At 23.7% G+C, this 17,767-nt stretch overlaps 5 protein-coding genes across 5 annotated transcripts; 3 read left to right on the top strand and 2 right to left on the bottom strand.

Annotated features, from left to right (window-relative positions):
- Positions 1-9: 9 nt before the first annotated feature.
- On the top strand, positions 10-3,675 carry SRAE_1000123300 (Rabconnectin-3B; the record flags this gene model as incomplete). The annotated part of the gene is made up of 3 exons (XM_024648164.1): positions 10-47; positions 115-820; positions 1,030-3,675. 3 exons carry the CDS (start codon positions 10-12, stop codon positions 3,673-3,675), a joined length of 3,390 nt encoding a protein of 1,129 aa, XP_024502169.1.
- A 937-nt stretch (positions 3,676-4,612) lies between these two features.
- SRAE_1000123200 (MSP domain and PapD-like domain-containing protein) lies at positions 4,613-5,448 on the top strand (the record flags this gene model as incomplete). The annotated part of the gene is made up of 2 exons (XM_024648162.1): positions 4,613-4,631; positions 4,697-5,448. The coding sequence occupies 2 exons, from the start codon at positions 4,613-4,615 to the stop codon at positions 5,446-5,448; spliced, it is 771 nt and encodes a 256-aa protein (XP_024502168.1).
- A 995-nt stretch (positions 5,449-6,443) lies between these two features.
- SRAE_1000123100 (WD40 repeat and Small-subunit processome, Utp21 domain and Quinonprotein alcohol dehydrogenase-like superfamily domain and Alpha/beta hydrolase fold-3 domain and WD40/YVTN repeat-like-containing domain and WD40-repeat-containing domain-containing protein) lies at positions 6,444-10,647 on the top strand (the record flags this gene model as incomplete). The annotated part of the gene is made up of 6 exons (XM_024648161.1): positions 6,444-6,536; positions 6,585-7,082; positions 7,217-7,705; positions 7,920-7,927; positions 7,978-8,155; positions 8,194-10,647. The coding sequence occupies 6 exons, from the start codon at positions 6,444-6,446 to the stop codon at positions 10,645-10,647; spliced, it is 3,720 nt and encodes a 1,239-aa protein (XP_024502167.1).
- A 765-nt stretch (positions 10,648-11,412) lies between these two features.
- On the bottom strand, positions 11,413-12,518 carry SRAE_1000123000 (BESS motif domain and MADF domain-containing protein; the record flags this gene model as incomplete). Its single annotated transcript, XM_024648160.1, has 3 exons — positions 11,413-12,197; positions 12,294-12,329; positions 12,371-12,518. The coding sequence occupies 3 exons, from the start codon at positions 12,516-12,518 to the stop codon at positions 11,413-11,415; spliced, it is 969 nt and encodes a 322-aa protein (XP_024502166.1).
- Positions 12,519-12,883: 365 nt separating this feature from the next.
- SRAE_1000122900 (Gonadotropin-releasing hormone receptor) lies at positions 12,884-14,314 on the bottom strand (the record flags this gene model as incomplete). Its single annotated transcript, XM_024648159.1, has 2 exons — positions 12,884-13,452; positions 13,504-14,314. 2 exons carry the CDS (start codon positions 14,312-14,314, stop codon positions 12,884-12,886), a joined length of 1,380 nt encoding a protein of 459 aa, XP_024502165.1.
- Between the last annotated feature and the right edge of the window lie 3,453 nt (positions 14,315-17,767).

Genomic DNA, 17,767 nt, shown 5'->3' with positions numbered 1-17,767 from the left:
TATTTTTCTATGTTAATAAATAGTTGGAATAATATTCTTTTTATTCCGTATAAGATAAATTGTGCGCGAGTGTATTTTTTTTTCTATTGAAAAACTTAAGTGTTTTTTTTTTAGCCGTTTAACTGGTAGACAGTCTCGAGAAAAATTTGGAGACAAACCTAAGGATATCGGAGGATTTGATCATCCATGGGTATTTGCAGTTTTGAAAGGTTGTCAGGTTTCACCATTGTCACCACTTCAAAATGTATGTTTTTATTTTGAAAATGAAAGGAATACTGTTTATCGTGGAGATCAAAATGGAAATTTATCTATTTGGCACTTGCCAAAACAATGTGATCCTTTAATTGAAGAATATTTAAGAACAAAAAGACCTGTTTTATATGAGGCAAATGCAAGCCAAAGTATGCAATCTTTATGGAATTTGATGTCGAACAATACACCACCTTCAATAAGTGAAGTTGAAGAAGGAAAACAAATAACATCTTCTTTGTATATTCATCACCAAGGAAATTTAGTTTTAGGAAGAGAAGATGGATCAATTGTTTTACGATATTCAATACATGCACTTATGAGACAGCTATTGGATTTTAATACGCCAGAATCCAGAAAAACAAGGATACTACATGGACATTATACTGCAGTTACTGCATTATTATATCCTCATGATGAATGTTCTCGATATGACACATCAATTTTGGTTTCTGGAGGAAATGATTTTTCAGTTATAGTTTGGAATATATATACTGGAACCAAAGTACATAGATTTAATGTTCAAGGTGGACCAATATTAAAGTTAATGATAACACCAAACAATGCTACTGTAAGTTTTTTTTTTTTTTTGTCATAAATTATATTAAAACGCTTTACTCGAGGCATATAACTAAAATGATTAATGTTATACTGTGTGATAGTAAAGCAATATAAACTTGTTTAATGATAAACAAAATCACCAAAGTATTGTGATATTTGTACAGTGATAAACGAACAGATAATTTTAAATAATAACTTGAAATTAATCATAATTTTTAGAAAAAAGTTCAAAATTGTATTTGTTCTATAGCAAAGGATAATTCAGTTGCATTATTATCTTTAAAAGATAATTCATGTCTTGTATTGGCTTCTAGACAATTGACACCTATTGTTGATGTTAAATTTCGTCCATTGGATGATTTTATGTTAGTAAAATGCGAAGATACTTCAATATTTGTTTGGCAAATGGAAACAGGCAATCTTGAAAGAATTATAACTGGACTGTATGTTGATGAAATTATGGATGCTTGTGATGAACAAATTGGTTTATACGATGTTAATGATAGTGCTGGAGCAGCTCAAGCTGTTCAATTATTAAGAGCTATTAAAAATAAAAATTTAAACGTCGTAAAGAAATTTGTGACTCAAAATGAGAGAGAATCTGATGATCATGATTTGGAAGAAATTAATGTACCACCACCAATAAAAATTCAACAATTAAAAAAAATTTCAAATGATGCTTATATGATAATAATAGATTTACAATCTTTAATAATGGGATTATTAGCAATGGATAAAGAATTTAATAAAACAAAGAAAAAAGAAAATACCAATGAGTCAACAGAAATAACTCCTATTCAAAAACGTATATCATTGGGAAGTAATAAGGGATCAGGAACGAATAAAAAATTTGATACTTCTCTGGAAAATTTCAATGTTTACATTGATACTGCGAATCTTCTAATATCATTATTACATGCATGGAATGTTGATTTAGATCTTGATGAAAAGATAATTTCTACTTTAAATTTGCACAAACCAAAATATCCAATTAATTATGGTATTATTTCCAGAAATCATAGTTTTGTGTCTCTTTATTTACCTATGGCAGGACCAAAAGTTTTAAAAAGTCAACCAATACCTGCTGAGTTGATGTCATTCACAACTTTTTCAAAACAAGTTCATTGGCATCTTAGTTCTAGTATTACTACATTACACTTATTGTCAATTATTGCAATTTCAAATACAATAATGTCAATGAAAGATTCAACTTTAAAACATGCATCAGCTCCCATTTTGACAAGACGTCGTGGGTCAGTAATATGTCAATTACCTAGCAACAAAACTTCAGAATTAGTGAATGATACTGAAATCAGAAATAAAAAACAAGTATGGTCATTAATTTTATCACTTCATTGTGTCTCTTTATATGATATGATTGAACATAAAAAAGATTTTTGTCATCCAAGGATTGAGTTATTAGCCAGAAAATGGCAAGATAGTTGCATTGAAATCCGTGAAGCTGCACAAACATTATTGATAAGAGAATTAAAACAACTTAAAACAAAAGGAAGAGAAGAATTAATAACTGCATGGTCATTATTTTTACCATCTAATGTGGATAAAAAAAATAGTATTTTTAGTTTATCACGAAATTGTTCAACTTCAATGTCTGGATCTATTGGTACTTTTGTGTCAAGTAAACCTTTGGCTACAGAAATGATTGTACCACCTACTAGTAGAGTTCCACCAGTTCGACCACCACCTCCAATTCCACCTCGTCCCAATATAAGTGCAAAAAATAATGTTAATGATACAGAATCAATTTTAAAAGAACGAAATATTACATTACCTTCAATAAAGACATGTGAAGGATTACAACAATTCTATAAAAATCAAGCATCAGCCATTGTAATTTTAGGTGTTATTGGAGCTCATTTTTCAACAGATTTATCTTTTCATCCTGATTTAGCTCGTGCAGCTAGTCATTCACTGTTAGAACTTTTAATAGCTTCACCTTCTCCTTTATTGCCTATTGAGACACCTTTACGTCGAGCAGCTATTGATTTATTAGGTAAAGGATTCACTGTTTGGCAACCACATTTAGATATTTCAAAAGTTTTGCTAGGACTACTTGAATTAGCTTCTAGTGGTGAAAACACAGAAGATACTATACCTGGTTCTCCAACATTTCCTTTAACTCCTGCTGCTGATGCTTGCAGAACAGCTAAGCATGCTTTATCTTTAATTGCTTCAGTTAGGCCCCATGCACTTATTTTAGCTTTATCTACTGAAGTTGCCAGATTCAATTCTGCAACTCAACATCAAACAATTCAACAATCTTTTGTATCACCTTTAGTTAAAGCTAATGTTGAAATTTTAAGAATCATTGAACAATTAACTGAAAAACAGTATAATGATATTATTGACCTTATTATTCCTGTTGGTGATATACTTGTTCATTGTCTAGAACCACCTATTTTAAAAACAACACCATTAGTAAAATTATTTCCACCAATAGCTAAATTTCATATGGTTGCTTATTGTGCTCAGTCTCGTCGGATAGGTTTTGGAGGTAAAAATGGAAAAATAGTCATTCATGATTTAAAAACTTCCAAAACATTAAGTATTCAGGCTCATAATCAACCTATAACAGCAATTGATTTTTCACCAGATGGCAAAGTTTTAGCTGTCTATTGTGCTACAGAAGCTAAAATTTCTCTTTGGCAATCTCAACAATCCTTTTTAGGAATGGGACCAGGACAAGTTAAATGTATTAAATCAATGAATGCTCCAGCAGAATTCCCTATTCAAAATCCTGGAGAAACGCTTCAAATTTTTAAAGCTAAATTAGTTTTTAATGGATCTAAAGCATTAACATTAGTTTTACCTAATGGTAAAGAAAGCCGTTTCACTTTAACTTAATAATCGGATGACTAATAAAAGTCTTCCTATTAGATCAATATGGTATATATAATAAATATAAAGGAAATATTTTTGGTATTATCCAGTTTTGGTAATACTATTTTTTTTTTTATTATTTTCACGATTTCAATGTCAATTTTTTAATTATTTATTCAGATTTTGGCTAATTGTACTTATAATGGATTTTCAATTTCTATAATAAAATTTTTTAAATTTGTTGATCGTTAATTACTATATTTTTTTAATTCTTGAAAAAAGTCATTTTTATAAAAAATTTAATTTAATTTGAAAGAACCATGGTAATGTTTTTAATATAAACGACATTAAAATGTAATTTTTGAATAATTTCTGCACGAATGAATAACAATAAATGTAGAAGAAGAGAGAAAGAAATTTTATCAAAATCTCGAGACTATGAAACATGTAGAAGCTTAGAAAATTAACTATTCTGAACCTTTTTTTTAAATTTACCAGAATATTTAAAAATAAAAGTATGCCATTTCAAAAAGAACTATTTTTGCTAAGCATTGTCTTTTTCTTGAGAAAACCTTTTTCATTTTATAGATTTTTTACCATGATTTTTCATCTATTTTTTAGAATATTTAAATTTTTATGATTTATAAGCATTTATAAAACAAAATTTGTTTCCAAATTTGTTATTTTTTTCTTTCCACATAGTAAAATATGTTAGAACAATATCTTGAAGATATTTTCTGGTGTTTTGAAACAGATTATTTTATATATGGTAAAGTTATTAAAATTATATCAAAAAAGTTTCAGGTATATCCAAAGCAAATAGCAAAAATTTTTATATTATTTAGTTTTTTATTATTATTAAATCCTGGTACAGGAAAATATACATCTGACATAATTTTACTTATTCCAATAATAACGGTTACTTTATTTTCATCATTTAACAAAATAAAATTTGATAATAATGATATTTTTGTGTATTGGTAAGTAATATTAAATATGATTTTAAAACATTTTAGGAGTATATATTCTATTGTATCTATATTAGATCCATTACTTCAGACATTAACACCGTTATACTATATTTTAAAAGTATTTATATTTTCTTTAATTTATCTTAGTCCTTTAAAATATGGAATTATATTAAAAGATAAAGTGATGAAAAAAATAAATATGATTGGTGTGACAGTTGAAAATTTTTTTAGTAAAAAGAATAAAAGTTATTTTGAAAATACACAAAATAAAGAAACTTTATCTACAAAAACAGTTAATAATTCTATGTCTGATTCTCCAACATTTCAAATATCAGAAGATAAAGCATCAATAAATGATTCTAGAAGTAAAATATCTATTTATGATTCAACCAATAATTCTTCAGAATTATTAAAAAAAAATAATAAAAATGTTTTATCTTCAAATGAAATTTCAGAAAGTATATTATATGCTCATCCTGGTGACATAGCTTTTTCAGTTGATAAATTTCTTTCGTTTCCAAAAAATTTTATAACAGAAGTTTCTGAATGTGTATATATTAAAAATTTAAATACTTCAAATCCTATGGTTTTTAATATAAAAACTAACGCTCCAAATTGTGTAAATGCAATACCAGGAAAAGCAATTATAAATAATGGAGAAACACTAGTTATAAATATACTTCTAAGACCAATGTCTGAGGGTTTTAAAATTCATAAAATTATTATTGTAATTGAATACAACATTGCTCCTATTGGAACAAAAACTTTTTCATCAAACCTTATTGATGGTCGGTATAAAAAAATTTTTAAATTGTGTCATTATTAATATATTGTTATTATTATTGGTATATATCATAACAATTCTTACCAAACATTATTTCACTTAATAAACAAAAAATATTTTACATATTGATGTACTTTTTTTTTCACATTATTTTTTTAAAATGTCATTACTAGATAATTTTATTTGTGATTATGATTCATTACACTTCTCCATAAATTTATATTAAATACTCAATTTATATAACGAAAAAAAAAAGTTGTTTATAAATTTATATAAAACATTTAATTGCATGTAATAAATTAAAAATAGTAATTTATTTTGGTAAATTTATTATTATTTTTTAAAAACAACAGTAATTTTATATTTACAAAGTAATTATATAGAATTAAAAAAGATTGAAATGAAGTGTGAATTGAATATTCCTTAACTTAATAAATTTTTTAAATTTCAAAAATCACTGAATTATTCTTTTTTTGATTTAAAATTTTTACTCAACCAGTTTGAAGAAATACAAAAAGATCTAGTTCTAACATGATCAAAATATATAAAGAAATATTTACTATAAATATGATTTGAATACAACAAATTATCTTAAAAGTATTGAATGCACTTCAAAAATAAATAAGAATTTAATATGCCACAATTAATATCGTTATATATGTTAATTGTAGATAATACTTTGGTGAAGAAGATTAATTATATAAATCTATTAAAATATTCAATTCATAAAAAATGAGTTAAGTATATATAAAATATTTTTTTTTAAAGTAGTTAATAAATAAAAAAAAACTCAATAAAAAAAATTTTTTTTTATTATTTAAGCATCAAAATATATTTTTTTTAAATTTGTATAACCCACCATATATGGTTGTTTGGTGAATTTTAGAATTTAATAAACTGGTTTTGTTTCAAATAAAGATGACTTTTAATAACCTAATAAGCCAACCCTTTTTTTGTGATTTATAATTTCAAACTTCCTACCTTAAAAAGTTAAGCATAAAGATTTTTGATCATATATATATATTTTATATCTAATAATGGTTTTGTTACCACAAGTACCAAAAAATATATGTAATAGAAATGTAGTTTCTGCCCTTGAATTTTTTATCAGATTAGGAAATATGTATTTGGTCCGTAATTTTTAACATTTTTTTTTAATTTATTATAAATTTTTTTAGGGAGATGTTGTTGAAGTTGTTGGAGGACCTAAAAGAAGAAATGATTGGATACGCCTACTAGCCAGTTCATTTATAATTTTTCAAGCAACACAACCATTTAAAAAACATTTAAAAATTACAGAACGTAAATTTGGAGGAATATCATGTAGAATTTATACTCCAACAGAACAATTTAAAAAATCAAATGCATGTTTAATTTACGTTCATGGTGGAGCATGGTGTATATTAAAAGCTCATCACTTTGATTATATTATGTCAGCACTTGTCAAAAATTGTGGTTGCACCATAATATCGATAGATTATACATTAGCACCAGATAAAATTTTTCCAAATAGTTTTAATGAATGTTGGAAAGCGATTCAAGATATTTGTGAAAATTTTCATAGTGATTTGAAAATTGATAAAAGAAAAATAGCAATTTTTGGTGATAGTGCTGGTGGAAACTTGGCTGCTGCATTAGCATTAAAATCTTCCAGAACAGGTAAAAATTACTTCAAGGTTAGTATGTTACATAAGAAAAATTCTAGTTACTAATTTTTATAACTAGTATATAAAAGAATCATTTCTCTATAACTAATTATAGCATTAAAAAAAAAACTTATTTATTAGATATTTTTCTTTACTTATTATAGTGTCAAATATTGGTTTATCCTGTGACATCATGTTTAGACTTTCAAAATTCAAGTTATAAAGAATATTATAAAGAATACAATGGGACAGGATTATTAAATCCAGAATGTATGGCAAGATGGATGCTTTTGTATCTAGGGATACCTGCAACAAGGAGTAATGTTAAGAAAGTTATGAAGAATCAACATATAAGTGAACAATTAAAAAAGGATTTCTTATTAAAAAGTGAATCTTTAAATGGTTGTGATAAACAATTAAGTGAAACATTTGAAAAATTTGCAAGGAATCCAGATTTTTGCCCTATTTTGTCAAATGACTTACATCTATTACCAAAAACATTAGTAATAACGTCAGGTTTTGATATTTGTCGTGATGAGGGAATAGAATATTATAAAAAGTTACAAAATGCTGGTGTTTATGCAGAATGGAAACATTTTCCAACATCATTTCATGGCATTTTAAATCTTGCTGGCAGTAAAACACAAAAAAATGTAAAAGAAAAAATTGTTGAATATTGTAAAAAACATTTATTGTAAATAAATTATATATTTCTAGTATTACTTTTTTTAGATACTCATTTTACCAACAACTAATCTTACACAGATAATTTATATCCCACTTTTAAATTTAAACATTGTTTTTAATGTTATATTAAAGGAATTATGTCTGAAGAGATTTCTCATATTTTTTCTCCAGCTCGTATAGTTGGACAGGTATGCACAGGTGTTCCTTTTGCTATTGAATATGAACCAAATTGTTCTAGAATTGGTGTACTTTATATAGCAGTTGAAAATACTATAAATGTATATAGTTTACGTCCAATTAAATTTAGACATAACACAACACCATGTAAAAATATTATTACTCATGTTGTTGTTCATAAAAAAAAATTATATGTTGTTAGTGGAGATGAATTATTAGTTTATGAACAAAAAAAATTGGTATAGTTTTTTATTTTTAATATTAATTATTTATTTAGTGTGTTAATTCATTAAAATTACAAGAAAAAGTTGTTAGTATTGTACCAGTTGGGAATGTTATAAGTATTGTGTACATAAATGGAGATATTACTACTTATAACTTAGATGATTTTGAAATTTTATCTAATATTTCTTCTCCAGATGATTTTATACCTACAATTGCTATACATCCACAAACATATGAAAATAAAATTTTAATTGGTTCTGATAGTGGTAAACTTCGTCTTGTAAATACAAAAAAAGGAAAATTAGTTCATGAATTTCAAAGAATTAAAATGTCAAATTCTAAAATTACATGTATGGCTCAATCTCCAGCTATTGACATTATTGCTTTTGGATTTACATGTGGATTAATAACACTTCGAAATATAAGGCTTGATGAAATTATTATGACTTTTCAACAAGATGGTCAAATAACGGGAATTACTTTTAGAAATGATGGTGTTGATTCAATGATTACAACATCAGATGAAGGTTCAATTGCTGTATGGAATTTAGATGAGGAAAGTCTTGTTGGAATAACTACTTCTGCACATGAGGGAAAAATAGTAAAAGTTGAAGCATTAAATGGTCAACCATTTTTATTAACATCAGGAAATGATAATAGAATAGTAAAATGGTCATTTGATGAAAATCAAAGTCTTCCTGAAGCACATACAGTTATTGAAGGTCATGGAAAACCAATGACCTTTGTAAAATATTTAGATGATAGAATAATGATATCATCTTCTTTAGATGGAACATTACGACGAAATAGTGCTAAAGGACCATTATTTTTTAAAAGAATGGGACGTGGAGAGTTTCAAAAGAAAAAATATGTTGGAAAAGATAGTTATCAAAAAAGTTTACTCAATCCAATTGTTGAAATTGCTGGAAATATGGCCAGAGAATCTGTTTGGGATAATATAATATGTCGACATGAAGATTCTCCTTTTGTTAGTTGTTGGAGTACAAGAAAAGACACACAAGGTAGACATTTATTATTTCAAGATGTATTTTTCAATAATCCTATTTATGCTGGAATAATAGCTACAGCAATATGTGTCTCAAATTGTGGAAATTTTGCATTTGTTGGATATTCAACAGGTCATGTTAATTGTTATAACATTCAATCAGGACAATTTAAATGTTCATTTGTTGATAAATCTTTAGGTGAAAAAAATGTAGCTACACAAGGACCAGTTATTGGTGTTGCTGTTGATGTTTCATCAAAAAGAATTGTTGTTGCTTCTCAAAGTGGAATGATAAGTTTTTATGAGAGACATTCAAAATCAAATCTTTCATGTAAAATGAATAGTACATCGAGTATTGAAAAAATATCACTTCATTCAGGAAATAATTTATTAGCAGTTGCTTCTACAGATGGACATATATCATTAATAGATACAATAAATTATAGTGTTGGTAGAAAATTTGTTGATGCTCATAAAAATTGTAAAATTACAGCAATTGAACAATCTCCAGATGGAAAATGGCTTGTAAGTGCAGATGATAAAAATAAAATAAAAGTATGGGATCTTGTTGTTTCGGAGTTGATTGATATCATCGTTCTTCCACATTTTTGTACAGGTTTATCATTTTCTCCTGATGGTGCTTATTTAAGTACCATTTTAAATGAAAAAAATTATGTTTTTGTTTGGTCAAATAGAACATATTATGATGATAACATTTTAATAAAACCAATTCGAGATTATAATACATTACCAACAAATGTTGTGTCTCTTCCTCAATTTGAGATGGCACCAATTTTTGAAGAAGATGAATTTATTGCCCAATTTGATGAGGTAATGGATTGTACAACAGAGAATGCTGAAGTTACTAGAAATGATGATTTATTAAAGTTATCCGGATACCCTGAAACTAAGTGGGCAAATCTTCCTTATTTAGATGTTATTAAAGAAAGAAATAAGCCAAAAAATGCTTTGAAGAAACCAAAGAATGCACCATTTTTCCTTCCATCTATTCAAACAATAAATGGATTTGAATTTGTTGCTCCCGAAGATAATAGTGCTGAGTATGAAAAGAAAATTGCAATTAAACGTAAAAATTTAGAATTACTAACTGCATATGCTTCACAATTATTAAATTGTCAAAGCGATGAAGATTTGTTATCAGCTTTTGAGACTCTACGGAATATGAGTGTATCTTCAATTCAATATCAAATTAAGTCCCTTCCTTATGATAGTTTACATAAATTTTTTAATATGATGACTTTAATTTTAAGTAAGAGAATTGATATAGAACTTGTGGAACATTATGTGGCTCTTTGTATAAAAGAACATAGATCTTATTTGTGGAGTGATGAGGAGGCACAAGATGACAAAAGTATTAATAATCTAACAAAAGCTATTGAGGATTACATGATAATGAATGAGCAAGTTTATGGGGAATTTAAAAAAGTTGTCCCACATGTATCATCATTACTAAAATGGATTAAATGTTCCACTGTTTAACTTGAAAAAGAAAGTTTTATATATTTTGTTAATTTTTGTTTTTTTTTTTTGTTTTATTGTTGGTTTTAGTTTATATACTGTTATGAGCATCGGCTACGCCCGTTCTCGATGTTATTATTATATTTTTAAAATCATTAGATTTTCAGATGTTAAAATTTTTATAAATAAACTTTGTTATATGTTCCATTAATTTTTATAAATATTAAAACATTAAAAAGAGCATAATTTGTTTTCCTATTGTCACATAAAAAAATATTTTATAAAAACTTATGACCGATTAAAGACATAAAAGGATTAAAATTAGTACGAGAAATTATCTATTGCCAGCTGAATCATATAAAGTAAAAAATAAATTAAAATGGCGTTGTACTAGAAGTGGAAAGAAATAAATTGCCTTGAGTGTATTCTTTTTAACATTATTCATTAATACACTTTTTAAAAAAGTTTACTCCACAAACATCTTTTCCGACCTTCTACCCTTAGGCCAAGTTTCATTCAAAAATTATTTTAAACCAACATTTTGAAAACAAAAAATAATTCTACACTTTTTGCTGATATATCTACAAAAAAGCATAATTTTTAAAAAAAAAATGGTTGCAATTTTTGTTATTAGCGCATTTTTTTATCTTAGCAAAATTTATAAAATATTTGAAAATCGAAAAAAAAAATACTTCATAGCTCATTTCTCGTCTGTATATATTATGGGTTTAGGATAATTTTTTAATGAGAGAAGGTTATTGAGCAAAAGGTTTTTAAAAATTGAGATTAGTGCGAGTTTTTTATAAGTTGAAGAATTTGAACTTTAGCTGATTCTTTGTCTTGATAACTTAAAGATTTAATGTCAATTAAAACACTTAGTGCATATGCCATATCACCATCCATCATTTCCTGAGGAATTTCAATTTGATTTACTGGGGGTTCTGTTGGACTTTGAGATTCAGGGTGAGTTGTATTGTTATTAAAATTAGAAGGAATTTGTTGAGAAAAATATGGATCTTCACGTGCCCTATTTTCATCAAGAGATTGCCTTTGATTATTATCATTTAATATGGGTGAAGGAGCATCTTCCAAAATACCGGGATTAAAATTATCAAAGTCATTTTGAATAAAACCTTCACCACTAATATCAGGTAATTGTAAATGTTCTTTCTTTGCTTTACTATCACTCCTTTCTTCAATAAATGAATCCATCCACGTTAATTTACCATATAAACCCCACGAAGAAGGTTCATCAGAAGATGAATTCATTTGTTTTCTTTTTCTTTTTTCTCTAACATATCTATCACGTATTTTTTTCCATTGTTTATATATATCACTAACATCTCCAGGTAAATCAAGACTTTCTAAAATATTTTTCCATATACCAATCCTTAAATTTGTATGCCTATAATTAGGATCATTTGAATCATACAAACTTGAATATTTTTTAACTTCATTTATTAATTTTTCATAAAATTTTGGATCTGTTTTTATTCGTTGCCTTATATATGATGCTTCCTCTGTCTCATTTTTATGATCATCACGTTCCGTCATAAATGGATCTAAAAACTCTAAATATTTATATAGTGCCCAATTAGATATTTGTTGTGTTGCCTTAAATTTTTTTCTTTCTTTACCAAATTTATCTCTCAATTGTTTCCACTTACTGGTTAAAGCTCGTGAATCACCTTTATAATTTGGATCTATAAAGATTGAAAATTGATGTATATATATAAATTTTTACCTGCTTTTTTAACTTCATTTAAAATATCATTCCATAAATTGAATTTATATTCTGATGACCTATATTTTTTATCTCTAGAATCATAGAGGCACCGATTTAATTTAACAGTCTCAATCAACTTCACAGTAGCCGAGTCTTCGTCGGGCATCTTTTTAGCACAATATCTAAAAAAAAAAAGGAAAAAAAAATTTAGAAACCAATAGTTTATTTGGAGATATGTGTATTAACAAATATTAATTTCTGCTTAAGACAAACTTTAAAAATAAATATTATAAAAAAAATATTTTATTAAAAGTTTATTAAAAAATTTTACAAATGAGAAAAGAAAAAATGAATTATAAAAAGTAAGTTAAACATTATAATATTAATTTATATAGTAAGAATATATATTTATATATATATGTATGTATATATTTATTATATAGAAAAAAGTATATAAATTTTAATGATTATACCCATATTTTAAGAAATATAATATTAAAATATTATATTAATTTTAGTGAATAAAAAATCTTATTGTTTTCCATCAAATATTCCATATATAATTGGATTTATAATAGGATTTATAACAAGTAATGCATTTAAACATGTTATAAAAGGTGATGTCAAAATTTTTTCTAAAACTTGAATATGAGAAAATGTAAAATTCATAATAGCTAACAAATTATAAGGTGTCCAAATAGTTAAAAATGCAATTATAATAAACATTGCCTGTTTTTTAGTTCTTTTCTTTGCTATTTCAATTGTTTTGATGGCCATAGTTCCAAGTTTATTTTCTTTATTTATTATATTTGGTGTTATTGACATCCTCAAAAATTCTTTTTTATTTTTTTGTGATGAATGTTTTGTATGTCCTTTGTTGAATGATGTAATTTCTTCAGATTTTTTTATTAATGATGTACCTGTTTTATCAATTTCATCCAAAATAAGTGGACCATCTTCATTTTGTAATAAAATTTTCATTTGATTTTCTTGATAGTTACAATCATCACATTTTATTGATGTATTTGTTTTTGATAACTTGTCAAAGGCAGATATTTCAATTGAAGATGATAATGATATTTCATCACTAGATTCATTTTCTAAAAAAAAATTATTATCTAATTAATTTTAAATTATATTTTTTTATATACCTTTTTTTGGAGCTGAGGAAGTAAAACTTCCCATTATAAATAAAACAAGAACATAACTAATAATAATTATTATTGTTGGTATCCAAAAAGTAAAAAGTAAATGGAATATATTATACATTTTTTCCCAATATTTACTTGTAGAAAATTTCTCTAATGCTAAATTTCTCATTTCCTCATTAACATTTTTATCATTTAATATATTATCGACTTTAAATGATATTATTGTCCATATAGGTGTACATTGTTTGAAGTCACTTGTTCCTTCAAATGGTTTGAAAAGTTGAAAGATAAATAATTGTGGTAAAGCTAAAATAAATGATACAATCCAAGCAAATATAATCATTTTGATGGCTCTTTTTTTAGCCAGCTGGTTCATTTTTATTGAATGAATATTTGTCATACTAAATAATCTATCTACAGCAATACAAGCAATAATAAATGAATTTAAATAAAAACAAAATACAGCAAAAAATTTAAAAATTCTGCACATTATATCACCAGCGTACCATTGATAAAAATAAAGCCAAAAAAATTGTCCTGGTGCAAATATAAAAACAGTTATCAAATCAGCAATATTAAGATTTAACCGTAATAATATTATTTGAGTACAATTTTTAGTATTACAAAATACATTGTAAATTTTGTAGAATGATATTATATTTAAAGGTCCTCCAATAACAAATGAAAGAAAATAAATTGACATTTCAATTGTTGTAAAAATTGTAGAATCATCGGTTACATTGTTAGCTGTATTGCTTTCAGTTTCATTTGAGAGCAAAGGAAATATCTTTATTGTACTACTATTATTCATTAAATATATAAATTAATAATATATTTATATATATTTTTTTTTATAATATTTATTTATATAAATTGTTAAAATGTATATATTTCAAAAACTGAAAATAAAATAAAATATTAAATCTTATACAATTTAAATTAAAAATAACAACTATAAGCATAATAAGGAAACATTTTATTTCTATATATTAAGTAAATGTTACATACAAAATTACAGTAGTAAAAATGAGTATAAGTTATTATAGAATGTAATTAATATTTGATAAAATCAAAAATTAAAAAAAAAATATCTCGCTAAAGTTCTTAAATATTACTATCTTTTTAAGTATCTTTTGATTTAAAAAAGATAAGATACAATGCCTCAAATTTTAACCATAAATAAATAAAATATATTTAAGTAGTTTTAAAATAAATTTTTACAATTTAGTGATTATCATAAAAATAAATGCACGGAATCACCTTAAAATGTTTTAATATTTTAAATAGTAAAAATGAAATTAAGGGAAGAATTTATTTATGCCTTTCAAATTATCAATAGTGCCATGAGGCAAAAAGTACTCTTTTTAAGGTTTTTATTATTTAATCATTTTTTATATTTATTTTATTTGTATATATCTCTATGTTCATATTTTTATATATTTAGTATGGATTTTGACATACGTTATCGTTTTCGAACTGTGTATATATTTAGTTATATAAAGTAATTTTTTTACACTAATTATCATTTAAATAAAAAAAAGGAAAATGTTTTCTGTTAGTATTTAATGATATATAATAAATATAAGTTTATATTTAAAAATTGTGAAATAGAAAGTTAATATTAAAAATATCTATGTAATTATAAAGTTGTTTTATAATGGAAACAATAAATGATAATGAAAATTTATAATTTTTTTTTTGAATCTTGATTTAAAATAGTTATAAATTATAAATTATATACTTATTCATGTAATCAACTTCTTTAAAAATGTATTTAATAAAATATAAAATTTTTACTAACATAATATAAAAACGGAGTATTCTTAAAAAAAAAAATAAAAAAAAAAATATATATATATATATATATAAGAAAAATATATATGCAAACAAAAAGAAATTTATAATTAACAAATATGAATTTAATACATTTAATTATTATAAAAAAAAATATATTATTGTTAAATTTAAAAAGTTTATAGTATTTGTTATTTTTATAATTAAAATAAATGAATGTTTTAGTAAAATGGCAAGTTTTTAATTGACATAAAAAAAAGCTGTTGTTTTTAATGTTATAAATTGTAATAATTAAAATCTATTAAAAGTTAGATGTGATGAAAATTAGAATCATTTATTATTGGTAGATTTATGTTTGAATGATTTAGTATAACAAATGTTATCTTGATATATTATTGTCACTTTACTATAAATATACACTTTTAAAGTGATAAATTATAAAAATATTTCCCTTTATATAACTTGAAAACTTTATTAATGCCATTGATAAGTTTGGTAGTTGTAATGAAATATTTGTTATTAAATATACTACATATAGGATAATCAAATATCCCATAGAAGAAGCAGTAAGAAATATTTGAAGATAATATTTTTTTAATATTATTTATTAAAGATTATTAAAAAAATTATTATCGAATAATAAATGGTAAGCAATTGAAGTATTTAAAGAAATAAAAATATTTATAAAAGAAATGGCTTAAAAAAAATGTTTTAAAATTTATAAAAACTTTATAAATTACATAGAAAAATAATAAAAAAAAATAATGATGTTTTATTTAAAGCTTTTGATATGATTGATAATACTCACAAAATATTTTATGGTTGTACTATTTAAAAAGACCTTCTATATTTTTATTGTTAAAAAAGTTCAATAGAATACACTCAAAGCATCCTTATTTATTAAAAAATATACAATTAAAACATTTAAAATATTAATCTATAATATTTTAATAACAATAACATCAAAATGTTTTTATATTTAATATTAAATAATATTCATCTTTTTTTTACAAAACATATAAAAAAAAATATATTTACATCCACCAAATTACCATAATTTTTTTTTAATAAATTATCAACAAATTTTATTTATTTAATTAATTAAATTGAATGAAAAATAGTTTTTAAAATAAAGATAAAAACAATGGTTTGACGTAACGACCTCAATTTTATTCAAAATTTTCATTTATTTTTATTGACATTAACCAAGTCATCCTATATTACTTTAAAAATATAAATGAAAAGTTTAGGTAAAATCTTTTTAATTTCACCATAAACTTGTCAATTCATGTAAAATAAAATTTCTAAGTTCATTTAATGTCTAATTTTTGTTATGCTTCCAGAGAAACAATTTAAATAGTAGGTATCATGCTATTAAAATTTCTTAAAAATGATGGTTATTTTTTCAATATTTTGTTTACTTTAAAATCATAAAAATAACCCACAATTTTGTTAAAGGAAAATAATGGGTGATAATAATTTATTCAAAAAAAATATCTAAAAATCTGATTTTAAATGAATAAATTATTTATCTAAATGATGTAATTTTTTTTTAAACAAAATTTTTAAATTAAAAAAAAGTACTTTTTATTTGGTAAGAATTTTTTCTTACAGAATTATTTAAAAAAATTTAATTAAATAATTATCTTTATACTTTTAATAATCTAAAAAATTTTTCCTAACAAATACATAAATATATAAATATAAAATATTTTAGTTTTCTTAAAAGAATAATATAATTATATTTTAAAATAGCAACATATATAGTACAATTTTCAAAATCCAATTGTAAATCAGATTAAATTTTTTATATTTTATAAGTTAGTGGTAAAGTTTTCTAAAAATTAAGCTTAGTATAGTTTTAAAAATTTATCATTTTTCATATTATATGTTAACTATTGATGGTTAAAAAAAAATATTTTAAATATATTTTTATAAGTGGGGAAAAATATTAAGAAAAATTATTATAAGATAAGAGAAAATAAATATTTATAAAAGTTTTAAAGATATCAATTTTAAAATTTTGTATTACTTTTTTTTTGTTATAAATGTAAATGTTATTAATTTTAATTGTTGTATTTAATATAAAATTGAGGTAAAAGATTTGTAATTATTAAGAAAAATGTTAAAGTCCACCTTTTAAAGTTAATTCTTGAAAACAAACATACAACTTTATAATAAAAGTAGTTAATGAATTGATATTTTATGAATAATAACAATTAAAGAAAATTTTTTTTTTAATTCAAAAGAAATAAAAGATATTATGCAATATTTTTCTTATTGAAAAAAAAAAAAGAAAATTATAAACGCTAACTTTTGCATTAGATAAAAAATTATTTATAAAATTAAATTACCATAATTAAAAAACTACTTGTATTTATTAAAATAAAAAAATTTATATAATGCAAATTTTATAAACTAACAATTAATTCAATATTGCATAAAATATTCTTTGTAAAGTTTTCTAAAT

Source organism: Strongyloides ratti (assembly GCF_001040885.1).
Source record: "Strongyloides ratti genome assembly S_ratti_ED321, chromosome : 1".
NCBI lineage: Eukaryota > Metazoa > Nematoda > Chromadorea > Rhabditida > Strongyloididae > Strongyloides > Strongyloides ratti.
The sequence above is the reverse complement of the archived record's forward strand: the minus strand, read 5'-3'. Positions and strand labels throughout refer to the sequence as shown.